This window comes from Marmota monax, unplaced genomic scaffold (genome assembly GCF_021218885.2).
Source record: "Marmota monax isolate L192 unplaced genomic scaffold, Marmota_monax_Labrador192_F-V1.1 WCK01_AAM20220418_F8-fsc00001, whole genome shotgun sequence".
Taxonomy (NCBI): Eukaryota; Metazoa; Chordata; class Mammalia; order Rodentia; family Sciuridae; genus Marmota; species Marmota monax.
In genome coordinates, this window is record NW_026693777.1 from 53139378 (window position 1) to 53156669 (window position 17292).

General features: G+C 43.3%; 1 protein-coding gene across 1 annotated transcript in view; it reads right to left on the bottom strand.

The window, feature by feature from the left end:
• The window catches only part of Gnb5 (G protein subunit beta 5), a 40566-nt gene that overhangs the window by 2935 nt on the left and 20339 nt on the right, over positions 1–17292 (bottom strand). Inside the window, exons 5-10 of the mRNA XM_046461597.2 lie at positions 14505–14637; positions 9944–10087; positions 8008–8099; positions 4222–4270; positions 1500–1596; positions 641–807 (exon numbers count right to left, since the gene is read on the bottom strand). Coding sequence (XP_046317553.1) covers positions 641–807; positions 1500–1596; positions 4222–4270; positions 8008–8099; positions 9944–10087; positions 14505–14637 — 682 coding nt within the window. The remainder of the gene's footprint in view (positions 1–640; positions 808–1499; positions 1597–4221; positions 4271–8007; positions 8100–9943; positions 10088–14504; positions 14638–17292) is intronic.

The following is a 17292-nucleotide window of genomic DNA, read 5'->3' on the forward strand; positions in this document are numbered from 1 at the left end:
TCACATGTGCCTCTGCCCTCCCCTTCTGAGATGCTACTAAGTCTCTGTCAAGTTTGTGATCCTTCACACTGACGTGTGGAATAAACTTGCTTTGCTTGATGAATAGGCTATTTTGATGATACTTTGAGGGAGCCAAAGGTGGACAAGGTCATGGAGCTTGAGAATTTGAAGAAAGCCACGAGGGCTTGTTTCACACACACAATTTGTAAGACCATTTTAGGGGCTTCACAGGCTTCCTAAAGTGTCTGTGGCCTGTGTCCCTTGTCATAACAAGGTCATCAGTAAGAAGAACACAGCAAAACTGGGAGGAGAGGCTAGAAATCTGGTGTGCCAAAGGTTAGGATCACAAGAATTGTCCCTCAGGGTCAAAGGCAGCATTGTGGATTATTGAGCCCAGCTATCCCTCAACTTGACACCGATACATGGTTGTCCAATCTGTGCTTGAACACCTACCTGTGCGGATGGGGCCCTCTGCACCTCCCCACGAAACTCCTTGCCTCTATGGCTGCCCACAGAGCTGAAGTGATTGCTGCCTGGCTGACCGGCCCATCTCAGCCTGCTCTGCCCTCTCTGCTTTAAGGAAGGCTGGTCACTTCTCCCTCCTGTCACACACAGAACAGTAGAAACACATTTCACTTACTCTCAGGGTATGATCCCATGATCCTGAGCAGAAAGCAGTCCCATCAGGAGAAACTCGGAGAGTACTGACGCGGTTTTCGTGCCCAAACAGGATGGAGACTCGGGTGCCTTTGAGAACATCCCAGACGTTGATGGTATAATCATTGTATCCAGCAAAGAGCAGGCGACCTTCAAGTGGGTGATGTGATGGTTATTAAACCAGTTTCCTCCCTCCTGCTTTTCTTCCGTCACTCACTCGCACATTCATTCACTTATTCATTCAATCAGTAAATAGTGACTTAGGCCACGATGTGCCAGGCCCTGTGCTTTGCCTTTGGGATTTAAAGAGGAAAAAGCACAGTTGCTGGCCCCATGCTGGATGTGCGGCAGAGAGAAATAAATCACTGTAATATCATGTGACCATTCTGTAAGGACTTACGTGTATGTACAGGATATGGGACCCTAGAGGAAGGGGGACCAAGGGGCAAGGCGGACAAAAACAGATCATTTTGCCAGGTGTGGTGGCGCACCCCTGTAATCCCAGCTACTTGGGAGGCTGAGGCAGGGAAATTGCAAGTTCAAAGATGGTAAAGGCAATTTAGCAAACCCTGTCTCAAAATTAAAAATAAATAAATAAATAAAAAGGGCTGGGGATGTAGGTCCGTGATAAAGTGCCCCGGGTTCTATCCCCCAGTATCATACAGACACAGACACACACACATACACACAAAGGGCAGTTGAGGAAAATGGCACAAATGACAAATGTGAGTTTAACATAATGGTTCACAGAAAGTTTAGTTAGTGGGAAGCTTGACAGAGAGCTGGGTTGCATTCAGGTCCTGTCTTATAATCCTGGGGAAGTTTCTGAAATACAATCTTACCACTGAGGGAGAAGTCCACGCTGGATGCTCCGAATATGATACTCTCTTTGGAATAGATGGCGACCTCCCTGTCTGCTCGGAGGTCATAGAGGCGACACTGAGGTACAAAGAAACAGACAAAAAAGCACTTACTTTTGGCTCCACTTTGGTGACATAGTGACCCCAGAGCTTCTGGTGGGAGCTGGTGGCTTATATGGTTTGACAGATGAGGTAAAAAAATCTCTTTAGCTTTCTCTTCTACTATTTCATCCCTCAGTTTTGACTTCTATTAATCTCCATGGATCATTAGAAACCCAAACAATCAGTACATGCAGAAAATTTCTTCAGGTACAAAAACAAAAATGAAATATATTTTCCTGATAAAGGAAATATGGTTATTGTAGAAAATTCAAAAATATTTAGAAGTGCATGAAAAAGGAAATAAAAGTCACCCCAAGTCCTAGAGATATGCTAATGTCTAGATTGTTTCCTTCAGTCTATTTCTATTTTATATGTGTATATATAAATGGGGTAGATTTTTAAATTTTTTATTAGTTATTGGTGGACCTTTATTTGTTTATATGTGGTGCTGAAAAATCAAACCCAGTGCCTCACACGTTAGGCAAGCACTCTACCACTGAGCCACAACCCCAGCCCAGGGTAGATGTTTTATTATTGTTTATAGTAACATTATAAGCATTATTTAATTATCATTAGATAATCTTCAAAAAATTCACATGGTTGTCAAACATCCCTCATGTTGATATGTTAGAATCTTTTTGGTCACACCCTGTTAAGTGCTTGCTTGTGACTAATTTTTCTCTATAAATAACACTATCGTGCTGCCTTGTATAGTGGTGTACACCTGTAATCTCAGTTACTTAGGAGGCTGAGGCAGGAGGACTACAAGTTCATGGACACCCTGAGCAACATGGTGAAGATCCTGTCTCAAAATAAAAAAGGTGTGGGATATAGCTTAGTGACAGAGTGATTGCCTAGCATGTGAGAGACCCTGGGTTCAATTTCCAGTACTGGAAAAGAAAATCTATTGTGAGCATTCTTATGTAAAAATCTTAATACACCTCTGAAAATTTCCTTAGAATAGTCAAGAGGTAGAATTTCTAGAATAGAATTGTTCTCAAGAAATGGCATGCCAAGTCAAAACACAAGGATGTCTTAAAAGCTCATAATTTCTACTGAAAATCTTCCCTTCAGAAGGGTGGTACCTACAAGCCTTACTGGGGTTTCTCCAAAGATCCTCTGCCTCACCAGCTCCACCCCTGGGCAATGCTTGGCTGATCCAACAGGCAAAACAGGCATCTGAATATATTCAAGTTGCATTTCTTTGATTATAGATGAATTAAAAAATATTTTTAGGTATTTATTGGCCATTTTGGATTTATTATTTTGTAAATGGTCTATTGTTATCCTATATAATAAATGAATAAAGGTCCATCAAATGTGGTATTCAGCTTATTGATTATGTAACCTCTTCACATCTAAAGTATTTTTACTTGGTCTATCACATACATGGCAAGAATTTTTCCAAAATGTATGTCCTATCTTTTTTTTTTTTTCTGGCACTGGGATTGAACTCAGGGGCACTCAACCACTGAGTCACATCCCCAGCCCTATTTTGTATTTTTATTTGGAGACAGACTCTCAGTGAATTATTTGGTGCTTTGCTTTTGCTGAAGCTGGCTTTGAACTCTCGATCCTCCTGTCTTAGCCTCCCAAGCTGCTGGGATTACAGGCATATGCCCACATGCCTGGCTATGCCCTTACCTTTTGTTACATATTTTTTGATATAGAAAAGCTTATGATTTTCATTATTACCAAAACTCTTAATCTATTACCTTGTAATTTTTTATAGCAGCAAATCAGAATGAAACCTATTATTTAACAAGATATTTAACGTGTTTTTTTTTTTAATTTTTAGGAACAGGGTCTCACTCTGTTGATTAGGCTAGCATTTAACTCTTGGGCTCAAGTGATCCTCCCACCTCAGCCTACCAAGTAGCTGAGACTTACAGGTGCATACCACCAGGTCCTACTAATACTTGACATTTTTGAGGGCAGCCAAAATATATTTTTGCCCTCAAAAATTGATAAACATAATTTGCAATTAGTATCAAAGCCTTGAAGCTGGGTCTACTTTTGGCTCAGCAAGTAATATCTAAGAGTTCTAAGGAAATAATAAGAAAGGTACACAAACATTTACTTAGAGCAGTATTTTTAACAGGGAAAAGAAAATGAGAAAATCTGTCCATAAATCAAAGCCTGGTTAAATAAATGCTGGCATGTCTATATGTGGAATGCTATTAAGAAAAATATAATGTAGACAAATATTTACCAGTATGAGAAGACGTTTATAATCCACTATGTGAAAAAGGCAAATTATAAAGCATTTTGTTGAAGAGACAAAAGACAGGAATTTATCTAACTGATTTTTGTCTTAGAGATATTAAGGTAATTTAATTTTTCTCCTTAAAAAATTAGGTTTTTGGGGCTGGGGCTCAGTGGTAGTACACTTGCCTGGCATGTGTGAGGCACTGGGTTCAATTCTCAGCACTGTGTATAGATAAATAAAATAAAGGTCTATCAACTACTAAATTTTTTTTAATTAAGTTTTCTTCACTGAATATACATTACTTTCATAAGAAGCTATTTTTTATAAGACAAAATTAATTTAGCATATCTCTCTTTCTCATAGGAAAAGTTTTTCAAGAGCTTAGAAACATACCGTAGCATCATCTGACCCTGAAGCAAAGGCGTCTCCACTGGGATAGTACCTGCAGAGAGAGTTTGGATAGAAAGCATTTAATCCAGAATGGTCATTACTGTCCCTTGACACCCATAAGAGTCCTCTGGGATGGCTGTTCCAGGAAGACCCTCCCATGTTGCTCATCCAAAATCAGAACCTCCACCTCTAGGGACAGAGGGACATTCGTTAAAGAGACCTGAAGGGAGGCTTCTATGGCAGGTCCAGTGACCTCTAGTTTTCTTCTCTGTCAACAGGGGACAGTGACACTGGCCTTGCAGAGTATGAATGAGGAATAAATGAAATATGTGTATTTGCATCAGGCACTGAACACAGAGCAGGTGCCCTGTAGATGTGGTTTCCCTTGATCACATACCTATTTCCCGAGAGTGGGCTCAGAGCTCAAGGATAGCCACGTTCAGCTGTCTGTGCTGTCATGTACTACATGTAGCTGTATCTTGCCTAGCCTTAGTTTCTTCAGCTAAAATTGAGGATAATATCACATATTCCCTGTTGGGAAGACCGAATAAGACCCAGCATGCAAAGAATTTCACATGGTGCTAAATAAAAAGCATTCAATAAGCAACTATTACTGCCATGTTCACTCTTCTCAATGATAGGTAGGAAAAATGCGTAGATGATGGGCTGTGGGCAGAATCAAAACAGAGGTCTCCAACCTCCACTCTGCCAGCACTCAGAGGTGTCCCCACACCTCCTGCTGCACCCTCTTTCTTGTACAAATGGCCTATATCCAACAGCTCTATAAAGGCTAGAGCAGAAGATCTCTTAAAACAGCTTATGGAATTACCTCTCCTACCTGGGGGAGTTGAAAGTAAAGACATTTGGCAAGAGAGAATGAAGCTTGACTTTGTGTGACTAACTTATACCAGTCTGAAAGCAGGGGATGGAGAACAGAAAGGCTAGATGGCATGTGCTAAGAACTAGAAGCTCTGTTCCAATCAGTCTGTTGTCTTGTGAGCTCATATTTTTGAAAGTACTAGAGATTCATGGAGTCTGACACACCAATATTCCAATGTCAAATTAAAATGATATCTAGATTATACTTCATTTGGGACATCATGGGCTATGATTTCCTTCTGCTGGCAGGAAATTTAGGGTTCAAGTGTAAAATGGATTATCTGTAAGTGATGTTTGGTGTGTCTGTCTCTTTCCCTCCCTGTCTCTCTCTACTATTGCTGTGGTTAAATATGAGCAGGGTTTTTGGTTGTCAACAAACCTAGGAGGTGCTACTAGAATTCAGTGGCTGGGGCATCCAGGGATGCAAAATGTCTTACAAGGGCCAGTCCCTCATGATGAAGAAATGTCCTACCTAAAACACAAGTAGAGTGCCCCACTGAGAAACACCAACTCCCCTCTTGGCTCCTGGCAGAATGAAAACTATGTTCTAGTTTTCCTGCAGCCAGACTGGCCATTTAGTCTAGTTCTAGCTAATGGGATGTAAGCTGAAGTGATACCTTCAACCCTCCTCTTCTCACCCGCTGGGAAGGAGACCCAGGGGAAGGCAAGCTGGGCCAAAGCACCATGCTAGGAACAACAGGGTTTCAAAGAGACAGAGTGGGCCATCAAAGCAGCTCAGACTTCAGTGTGACAATAAACTTCTATCTTGTTTAGTTACTGTTACTTGGATCTCTGTCACATGAGCCCATGTCCTAACCATTCCGTGTATAGCCAAGGGCATGCTAAGAGACCAATGACAACACTTAGTGTGACCTTAGCTTTGGAGGGACAGTATTCAGTGTTTGCCCTGGCATCCTGGACACAGCGTACTGGATCAATCCCCATAAAATCTGCCTGATGAATCTCAGCATCAATTTATAGCATTCTATAAAATAAGTTAACTGGGATTGCACTCTACACAGAAGGAATGTCCACTTGATAGGTTATATTTTGTCTTTACCGACAAGAATAAGGTCTATTTCTCTACTTATCAATATCTTTAAAAAATTTCTTATATTAAGAATTCATAAATACTTAATGTTTGGTTGTATTTACCCCTCTGATTTCCTCAGCAGAGGAAACGGATGAATACATTGGCCATACAGTGTGGCCCCTGTCACCAGAGGACATCTAACTCAGTTCTGGGAACTCTTCAGATCCTGAAGAGATCTGGAGACCTGAGAGTCTGATGAACATTAGAGGAAGGAGTCAGGGTAGAGGGCACAGCGTGGGTGAGAGAATGTGCACTTTAAAACTGTACTTCATTATCATTTATTTTTGAGGCTTTATCTTCCATCATGCATCTTACTCACTTCATTTGCTCTCTGTAGTGTTTCTAGATTGATTTTCCTTGATTGTCCAGGTAACTACTACTCATTTGCAAAAAGGAAGTCTCTTTCTTTTTCCTTACCCCACATTTGACAGCAGGGAGTACTGAAGTAAATAAGTATTCTTTTGTTCTTGCTTTTAAGAGAAACAAGTTTAGTATTTTCCCACTAAGTATAATGAACATTCTTGGGATTCTGAGTATAATGAAGATTCTTTAAATACTATCTCAACAGTGGTGTCTTCCATACATGTCACATCCTGACCTCTCCCTTAGAATCCCATTCACAGATTCTGCTACCTACTTGACATCTTCCTTGGATATCTACTAGGCATCTCAGATTGAACTAGTCCTGAACAGAGCTCCTAGATCCATGTGCAAAAGCATCTCCTTCCTGCACTTCCTTTAGTCTTCCCTGTCTTAGGAAATGGATCACTACTTACTGCCCGGATAAAAGATTTTTGTTCCCTAAGTTCAGGGTTCTCTCATAATGCATCCTGTGAGCGTGCAGGTATTATTTGGCTCTCTGTATGTCACCCTGGGGTGACTTGGGCTTAAGTAACCAGCACAAACATGCTGATACTCTGGATATTGCCACTGCTGTTAATATAAACTGTCCTTCATCTTTGAGTTGTATCTTCTAGCAGCATCTATGAGTGATGGCAGCCTAACTTGTTAACTTTCAGGTAAGTAAAATCTCAGACCCTTGATAATTCTTGACATTTCTCTGTCTCCATCATGTCTTCCTTACCTTCAACCACCATTTCTTTCTTGAATTCACACAACCTTCTAAGTGGTCATCATACTGCCATTCTTGCTCCCCTATGATCTATATAGAGTGTTCTTTTCAAAGTGAAACATGATCCTGTTAGCTACCCTGCCCCTAAACTCTCCAGTGGTCACCTGGCCTTTTGTTAGGTCCCTCGACATCTCATTTCTGTGTTCTTCCCCCAACTCTTCCACCTGCAGCTTGGCTCTTTTATTATTCTGGCCCCGATTTCAGTGTTTCCTTCTAGTAGAGGCTTTGACTTTTTATCTAAGAAATAGCCCATCCCATCATATCTCCCTGTCTTACTTTTCTTCATAGCATTTATTGATATCTCAAATTAAACTGCACTTTTATTATTTATAGTTTATCTTCTCTAGCAGAGAAAAGACCTTGCCTATGCTTATCTTATTCACTACTGGCAATCTCAGTTATGAGAATGATGTCTAGTATATTAACACTCAGTAAATATTTGCTGGATGCATGAGAAATACTAATTCAACTTAGGGAGAATAGCGATTATTCCTAAAGAAATTAAATCAAAACTCTCCATGTGACCTGGAGCGCAGATCATTTCTATCACCTTCAGCCTCTCTTGCTGAGTAGTCCCTCTCAGCCAAGTAGATGAAGCCTGAAGGTGGTTCCTGGGCTGGGGACAACCCAAGCCCAGGTAATACTGACAGGACAGAGAAGTAACAGGAACACTTTGCTTACTGACCTGACACTGTTGATGTCAGATTCGTGTGTTTCAAAGGCCTGCACACACTGGCCAGAGCGCATGTCCCACACCATGGCTTTCTTGTCACATCCCTGCAAATGTAAAATTACTCAGAGTTATGGCACTGCAAGGACTGTCTATAGACAGAGCAGGAGTCCCAAGACATTTTTTCTGAGAATAGCTACTTTTCTCAACCAATAAACCCTGAGAAAGTTACACTAGGTCTTAGAATGGGAAGGAGCAAGGCAGGGGGGCACCCAGCTTTCCCCGTTAGCATGTTTTCTTCTTTCCCACATTTCTGAATGGAGGTGACTCTCCAGAGCCTCCTTCTCACCCTCCTTCTGGGCATTTCCCTGCCCTTCACTTCCCCTTCCCTTTATCTGTCCACCTTCCTAAGCCCAGAGGACAAGGCAGGCAGACGGTGGTGCATGGTGGGTTCTCTCTGCTGTGACACTAATGAGTGGGTCAGCAGGGCTAAAGCTGAGCAGCAAAAGTACCAGCTCTGTCTGAGGTGCCCTTGGGCCACCTGCAGCTCAGCAGCATGCTGGGCTGGGAATTGGCAAACAAGAGCTTAATCTTGGACCTGCCATCTTAGAAGAGGCACCTGCTGGGCTTCCACCTCAGCACTTGGAAAGGCACCACACAGAGGATCATAAAATGAGCCTTTTCATACCATGCTATCAGGATTCTGGGAACAATTTGATAAATTCCTGCAGAGCAATCCTGTTACCAAGCTTAAGTGGTAAAATGCAGACCCTCAACAGTCAAACAGAAGCAATGGTTTAAACTTGATGTCCAAGTTGCGGCTTCAACGCAGAGCAAAGGGTTCAATGAAGCAGCATAGGGGCTATCTCGGGGAGACCTGCTGGGGTGCAGCACTCCTAGTGTTGCTGAGATGAGGACAGTAAAATCAGGAGTGTCTTCACATCTTTAGTGGACAATAAATCAAATGGAGTCTAGTGCTCTAAAAGATAATATAGTCTTCAGTAATAATGATAATTTAAAAAAAAACCCCTGTATAGTTGAGCAGTGATAAACACAGTTATATAATCACAATGGGATAAAACCTACAGATGGTCAAATACCCATGAAGAAAACCAGGGTCCATGCCAATGATTCCCGGGGCTGAGGCATAGGCAGCCTAAAGCAAAGAACCTTATGTCTCTCAGGAGCAAAAGTCATGGGACAGACTGTGTGTCACTGTCCTTACTCACCACTGTCTTCTAAGTGAGGTGAGTCAGGATTGGGGGTCAGGTTGGCCAGCTCTGTTCTGACCTTTTCCTGGGCTGCCACAGAAATGCCTCAGCACAACACAGCATGAACTCTTCCATCTACTGCTGGTAATGTTTCGAGGAAGTGGGGGTAGTTCTATTGCATATTATGATAAATTTATAGGTGAAGATATTTGAAATCAGGTAGTGAATCCAGGAGCCAGGTAGCCTAATTCCTAGTCTAATGCTGCACTGTGTTATGTGGCCTTGTCTTTCAACTCTGAGCCCTCAAATACTCTGGTCCCTGTACTCTGGAGCGGGAGGGGGTCGGTGGCCAATAGACACAGGGCTGGAAGAGTTTTCGACAGCTCTGAAGTTCTGAGCACATCTCTGTGCCACCTCACCTCAGTAGCCATTGCACCTGTGTGGTACCTCATCTCTAGTGCTAATACTGTATGGCAGATATGCACCTTGAGTTGAATCATTTACATGGGAGAACATTCCAGATCTTTCTTTAGATGGCTGAATGTCAGCAGCAGAACAGAAGGGGGCCTGGAGCCAGTGTTGCCATTGTGGTAGGAGCTGGGGTGGTATAGGGAGCTGAGGACTCTTCCTGCAGCTCCTTCTACGGAAGGAGCAAGTCTGGTTCCATGAATGCATAAGAACTGCCACCACAGGCCTCCCTAATGGACAAAGGACCATAAAGATTTTCCTTGGGTTTTTACCCCAGACACAAAGGTGTTTCCGGTTTCTGAGGGGGCCAAATCCAAGCAGAGGACATCAGCCCCGTGCCCATGGAAGCTCTGCAGCAGCTGCCCGCTCTCCACATCCCATAGGGCGCATGTGCCGTCGCCACTGGCTGTCAGGATCTGTCAGCAGAAAAGGACAAGGGAGAGTGTTGGGGGAAGTTCATCAGAGGCTTAAAATTCTCCAGAAGTCTGTCCAAGCAGCCTCCTTAGACAGACAGACAGACACAGACACAAACATACACACACTCCTTGGTGGATCTAGATGCAAGCACAGAAATCTCTCTTGTAGGAAGGTCTCTGGCACCAGCACAGTCATTGAATCATAGATATCTGTGCCTGTTTTCCTCAAAATGCCAGTGGTCCCACTGTGGTACCTACAGGGCTCCACCGCTGGCTGCATGTAGGAGGTGCCCTATGGAAACCTGTCAAACAGATACCACTATTGTGCAGGCCAGACACTAAAGTGATTCTCAGAGGTGCCCACAAACCACTGGTCTGCTTGCTGATCTAAGAAGTCTAGAGTGGGGCTTAAGAGCCCATATTTCTCCTACACTCTCGGTGAGGTTGTGGCTGGTCCCTGAATTGTACGTAGAGCAACAAGGACCTAGGCAGCTGTTTGTCAGGTGCATTCTCCTGCTGCTGCTTCTGCCAGAGCAGGATGTGGCTCTAGAAGCTCCCCAGGATCGCTGATGCGTGCTGGAGGACACTCATGCACACACAGGTTCAGTAAACATTTGCTACGTGCTGATGATGTCTGGGCCTTGTGCTGGGGCATTAGGACTCGCAGAAAGATCCTGTGATGGTATCTGTTTTCCCAGAGCTTGATTTAACAAGACTGGAGTGAGAATGGAACCAACATAATTCCCTTTTCTGTGTTAACTTGAGGACCAGGCATTGTTTTGTTACTATGCTAGACAAAACTAAGACCATTAAAAGGACCTGGATGCTTGCTCTAGGAATACCTGCTCCTGGAAGAAAAGACTGTGAACCAAACAGACTTCCTTATCAAGACTAACCATGTACTCATCAAGACTCCAAGACCTTCACTGTGCTCACCAGTCCACAGCTATCATATCTTAAACAAGTTTCCCATCAGCCTGGACCCTGAAACATGGGGAGAACCCTCCCCTGATAACCCCATTTGAGATACAACAGATGTGATGGAGCTGAAGTGCTCCCTAACTGCAGGGGTCTAATAAACTCAGCTCTGCTTGACAACATGTTTTCCTGATGGTTGCCTGGGGGCTGAAATCATCACCAGACAATGCAATGATCACTGGCAGCCATGTGAGAAGTGCTGAGATGCAGGCAGTACCTGAAGAGCCCTGACCCAGGGACAATGTCTTAAGTGGCCTTACAGGAGTGACAGCTGGCCAGACCAAGAGAATGGGAGGGAAGGGTGACCCAGGAGGCGAAGGTCCGCTCTGAAAGAAGATGAGCTGCACCAGACTGAGGACCTCAGACTGTAGGTGAGTAGCTGTGGAAGCTTCTAGCAGAAAGCAAGAGAAAGGCACCTTCCAGGAAGTCTGCTGGAGGCCAGTGCAGCCACCCAAGTGGCCTCTGTGCAGCTGCCAAGCACAGAGGATGGCCAGAGTTCAGGGGAGCCCTGGTGCCAGGGAAAGGCCTGGGTGGAGGTGGAGTTCTGGTTGTCACCACTGCCAGTGCATGGGAGGCTTGGGCTGTGGCTGAGCACAGCCTACTGAGGTTGGGAGAAAGCTGGTAGGGACTCACAGGGCTCATGGCCCACTTAGGTCCTGCTGGTTACATCACAGAGCCCTGGAGCCTTCTTTGTATGCAGCAGAATAGGCGATCACCACAGTTAAGTCCTGAGAGCAGAGCCTCCTACTCCTCACCTCTGGCTGCCCCACAGGGTCAAGGTGGCTACTTAGGGCCAAGGGAAGGACACAGGGACATAGCCCCTCCAGGGCTGTCAAAGCTGATGCGCTCACTGTTCCCATCCCTCTGCTAATTTCCAGGACTGGTGAGTTCTCCCTCCTCTCCCCTCCTTCCCCTTTCTCTTGTCCCTTCTTATATGTTAGATCTATCATTTAAGTGTTTTTTGTTGTTGTTGTTTGTTTTTTTGGTAGGGATTGGACAGATTACAAGGAGGGGAATCTGTTCCCACCCTGGCCTTACTGTACTGTGTTGGCTTGGGTTTCCTGATGGAGAGTCTGGGGAGGCCAGGATCTCCCTGAAGCCAGGAGAGGATACTCTGAGGTTCCTCCCCAGCTCACCTGCCTCCTGGGCAAAGCCGCTGAGGCCCCACTCAGGGGCAGCATTCAAATTCAGGGGATCTCCAAGGCTGCAAAGCCCCTGCACCTGTGCTCAGCGCTGCCTCTGGCCCTGACATCCCTTGGGAGGCCTGTGCACATTCAACAAGGTGACTTAGGTTGGTAAATGTAGCTCATGAACCCTTAGACTTGAACCAAATATATATATATAATTTATTTATTTAAAAAAAATTTTTTTAGTTGTTGATGGACCTTTATTTTCTTTGTTTGTATGTGGTGCTAAGAATTGAATCCAGTGCCTCATGCGTGCTAGGCAAGCGTGCTACCACTGAACCACAACCTCAGCCATATATATATATATATATATATTTTTTTTTTTTTTTTTAATTTTCCATCCCTGGTACTAGGGATTGAAACTAGGGCCCCATGCATACTAGGCAAGTGCTCTACCACTGAGCTACATCTCCAACCCTTGAAATAAATCTTAATTTGGGTACCAGTGTTTTGAAATGTGCTCCAGATCCTTTCAGTCTCTCCTGGCCCACACCCACTAGTGGATGCTCCAGTCTTTTCCTGTCCTAACACTTGCAAAGGGTCAATAACATGACTTTTTATGGGACACTAGTTCCAAATAATCTGCTTCAAATGATTACCCCAGCCTAGCTCTTTGAGAGATTTTTATACCATACTCTTTCACCAAAGAAAGAGTTTTTAAACATCCAAAGTAAATTCTTAATAGGGAATTTTTTTTTGTTTTAAATTTTTGTGATTTTCATTATAATGTAAACAAAAATAAATTTTAAAAAATTCCAAATATTTATTCAGACAAATGCACTATACCAAATCCTAAACTCACTGTCACTTGTTTGTTATGGAATGTGGAGTCATAGCAGCCACTTTAGTTTTTGTTTATCATCCTAGATCCTAGACATGGAAGACAGCTATAAGACTCATTAGTTCAGTGGTACCAAACCATGAATCACCCATAACGCTTTGTGTAATATTACTGAAATAATATCAGGTAATATTTATTGATATTTACCAAGAACTATGTTATTTTATATAAATTATCTCACTTAATCTTCAGAAAACCTTAGGTGGGAAGAATTTACTATCATCCTTACCTGTAGTGAGAAAAACAAATGACACAGAAGTAAAAACCTTACCTGGCATCACTATCTAGAACACCAGGGAGCTAAGACCTAGCCCCTGCATTGCCCCCTGGGCTTGCCCCCTAGAGGAAGGCAGCAGGGACTTCCCTCCATCTCCACTAGCTGCAGGTTAGAAAGTACTTTCTGACACAGGTGTCCCCTTAGCTCCTACTGCCAGCACCTGTGACAACAGAGTGAAGGGGATGGGTCTTCACCAGAGGGACCTCAGATGGTTTCAACCCACTGATCTTGAATCCCTCAGAGCCTCTCTTTATCCAGACTAAATGTCCTGTGTTGCTTTGGCTGACCCTCAGGCTCAAGGACATTTAGCTATGGCCATTGCTGGTTGCAATGCCCCCTACTGCGCAGGTCTGTGAGACTCAAACAACAGGTGCTCGAGTTGCCCATTGGTGGCACCCCAAGTGTGGACATTCCTTCCACCAGTGACTGAATAGTTACAGATACCTGGACTCCCTACCTCCAGCCTCACCTCTCTCCTGACATCAACCAGCTGAAGTCAGAGCAGCCTATGGACTCTCCTTAAACAACCCAAATCTGACTCACACCTACAATGGTTCCTTCTATAGGGCCCATCCCTGGGCTCTGCCACTGCCAGCCTCTAGGGCTGCTTTCTTCCCATGGGCTCCCTCACACACTGTGGCGGCCTGAGGGGGCAGCCATCCCTTCTCACAGGCAGGGCACGTTTGTGATGCCTTCTGGCTCTGAGCTCCCCAGTTTCCCCCACTGTCTAACCATTATTGATTCTCTTGGAGGTTTCTGAGGGTGAGACTGAGCTTTCTGCCCCAGAGTCAGGTGGTATCTGTCAACAGGGTGGTAGGCACTTAGGCAGGATTGCTGAGTAAGTGTGAAAAAACAAACCATGGAAGGCTTTTTACAACTTGCTAAGGAAAACAGTGTAAGTTTTAGGGTTGTATTGCTTTTGCTGTGGTTTATTGAAAGTAGGGCACAAATTTAATATCAGAAGCATTTAGATTTTGCAGTTGTTAAAACAGGAATGTAAAGTTGGATATGAGATGTGTGAGGAGCACCACCCCGAAGCTCAGCCAAGTTTTACACAAGTAAGTGCCCTAAAAACTCCATTCAGACCAGGAGATAGCAAGTCCCACCGCCCCAGAAGATTCCCTGCCTACTTACCTGCATGTCAGAGTTGGTGAAGCTGCAGGCCGACAGGTAGTTGGTATGCATAGCTACAGACTTCTTTTTGGCAGCCATGTTCTCATTTTTGTCAAATGTCAATGGGTACACAGAGCACTTATTATCCAAACCACTAGCACAGAGGGAAACAAGCATCAGGGTGAACGCAGATGAACAGGATATGTGTACTGTCTTTTTTGTATACACTCACACAACCTTTTCCTTAGCAGTATCACACACTGTAACCTTCCCCCCAACTTTTACTTTTAAGATTTTCAAACCTGCAGTAAAACTGAAACAAAACAAAAAACCTTATATCAGAATCCTTCACCTACATTCATTAAGTAATATTTTGTCATGTTTGTGGGAGCAAATTCTGAACCCTGGGAATGCAAACTGCAGACATGACTTTTTATTTCTAAATACGTCAATTTGCAAATTTACATCTCCTAAAAATTATAATGGTCTCATATATATCTACTACATCTTTATCACATCTGGAAAAATTAACAAAAATTCCATAACATTATGTAATAAGTCATCCATATTCAATCTTCCTCAGTTGTCCTCAGGATCCAGAATCCAATGAAGGTTCACATCTTACATTCAGTTGTTACAATTGTTTAAGATCTTTTAATCTAGAACATACTACCTTTATGTTTTGCTCATGACAGGAGATCTTAGGTCAACTATTTTATAGAAGGTCACACACTCTGGATTTGTCACATTGGTTGCTCAAGCACAGGCTGAGAGTCCCTTAGCCAAAATGCTTAGGACCAGAAGTGTTTCAAAATTTAACTTTTGAAATATTTGCATATTTAAAAAATTCTGGGGAGGGGACCCAGGTCTAAACATCAAGGTCTTTGTGTTTTATATACACATTATACACATAGCCTGAAGGTAACTCTATACAATACTTTTAGTGTACCTATGTGTAGACTGTGACCTGAAATAACAATAGTAACAGATCACAACACAAGGAGAAAAAAGTCTATAGGTGTACAGTAACACTGGGAGAGGAGATTCCTCCTTCCAGAAACATACCAGCCAATAGAGGTAGAATTTTTCTACTTGTGGTATTATGTTTCAGAATTTGGGGTACTGTGGACTTCATTATTTCCAGATTAGGGAAATTCAACCTGTATAATATTTTTGGAAATAATAATGTAAAGGTGATGTTGGGTACTTCTCTCTTGTTGCTCCACTTCAAAAATCTTGTGATACCTGTTGTTCTAAGATTGGTGATGCTTACTTTGACTACTTAGTGAAGGTGGGCCTCCACCTTCCTCTCCAAAGTAAAGGTCATTAGTTGATCACAAGTAATAATCTGTGGTGTGGTATTTTGAGACCATGAAAATATCCTCTTCGCCCAAAGCCTTTCATACAATGGCTTAGTGTGATCAGCCTTGCTTGAATCAAATATTACTGTAGGGATACAAAATGGTGACCTTCTGATTTGATAATGCCTTTTGCATTTATCAGCTGATTTGTTTCTGGAAGGAAGAATTGCCTCCCCAGTGTCACTGAGCACCTACAGACTTCTTTTCTCCTTGTGTTGTGATCCATTACTATTGTTATTTCATTTAAATAATTATTTCAAATCGTCCCAAATTTGGAGTCAAGTCAGCTCTTTTTTTTTTTTTAAATGACCCTCAATTGGTCCTTGAACCTTTCCTCCCTTCCTCTCCCTTCTCTCCTACTCTTCTTTCTTGTGCTAGGGATTGAACCTACAGGATGTTAAACACATGCTCTACTACTGAGTTACATTCCCAGCTCTTTCCTACTTTCTGGAACAGGAAAATATCCCAGGTTTATTATTTTTCTGCACCAGACCTAACATCAGCCTTTAACCAAGGATCCCTGTTTCCCTTCAGTAGGGAACAAGCATGGGGTCACTCTTTCTGAGGCTCTGGGGAAGCTCAGGGAACCCTCTACCTTTCCAGAAGTGGAGCTGTATGCTTGGGTGGTTTATTATTAGCAATCTGCTCTGGCAAGCTTGTTCACAGATGGTGCGGTTGAGAATGATTTGCAGTAGGCTGTGGTGATGAGCAAGTGCGCCATGGGGCAATGTTCTCACCTGAACCTTCAGTTGGGGACGTGTCTTCCCCAGCCTGAAGTCTCATAATAATTTCTCTGTAGCTTTGTTGGAACACTTAATACTTAAGGTTATTTGCATCGCTAAGAGAAGCAGAGTTTTGCAGAGTGATGCACTTGGTATTGAATCTCTGCTTTAGCACCCAACTAATTTTGTGACCTTGGTTGTTTTATAAAACATGGCATAGGGGTGGACTTGTGAGGATGCCATGGTCAGGGAATGTTATGTTAGATTTGCCACCAGAAACTTCACCACAGTTGCTCATGGTAGTTCTAGGGAAGGTCTGGGGGAGGGGGAGACACTACACTGAGGATTCAGTATTTCCCAGTTTAGTCTGTTGCTCTCCCATCCATCCCCAATTAAAAAAAAAAATGCTTTCACAAATATGCACACTTTCCTCTGTTTCCCTTCTCTGAGCGATCAGCAAGGTAGCAGTACAGGTACTGACCATCCCCATTGGCCAGGGCCAGGGAATCAGATGACTCAGATTAGGGCACCTGTGAGCTCTCTCTGAACTGTTTCTGTACCAGTGTAAGGCACCAGGAAGCTATGTACCAGGGCCTTTCACAATCCTTCCCTCCTGTCCCCCTGCCCTCATCGAAATCCTTTCACTGGGTTCCACTTAGTGAGGGTCATAATAATAGCCTACAGCTTCACTTTTCAAACTATTATTGAAGACATTGTTCATTCTAT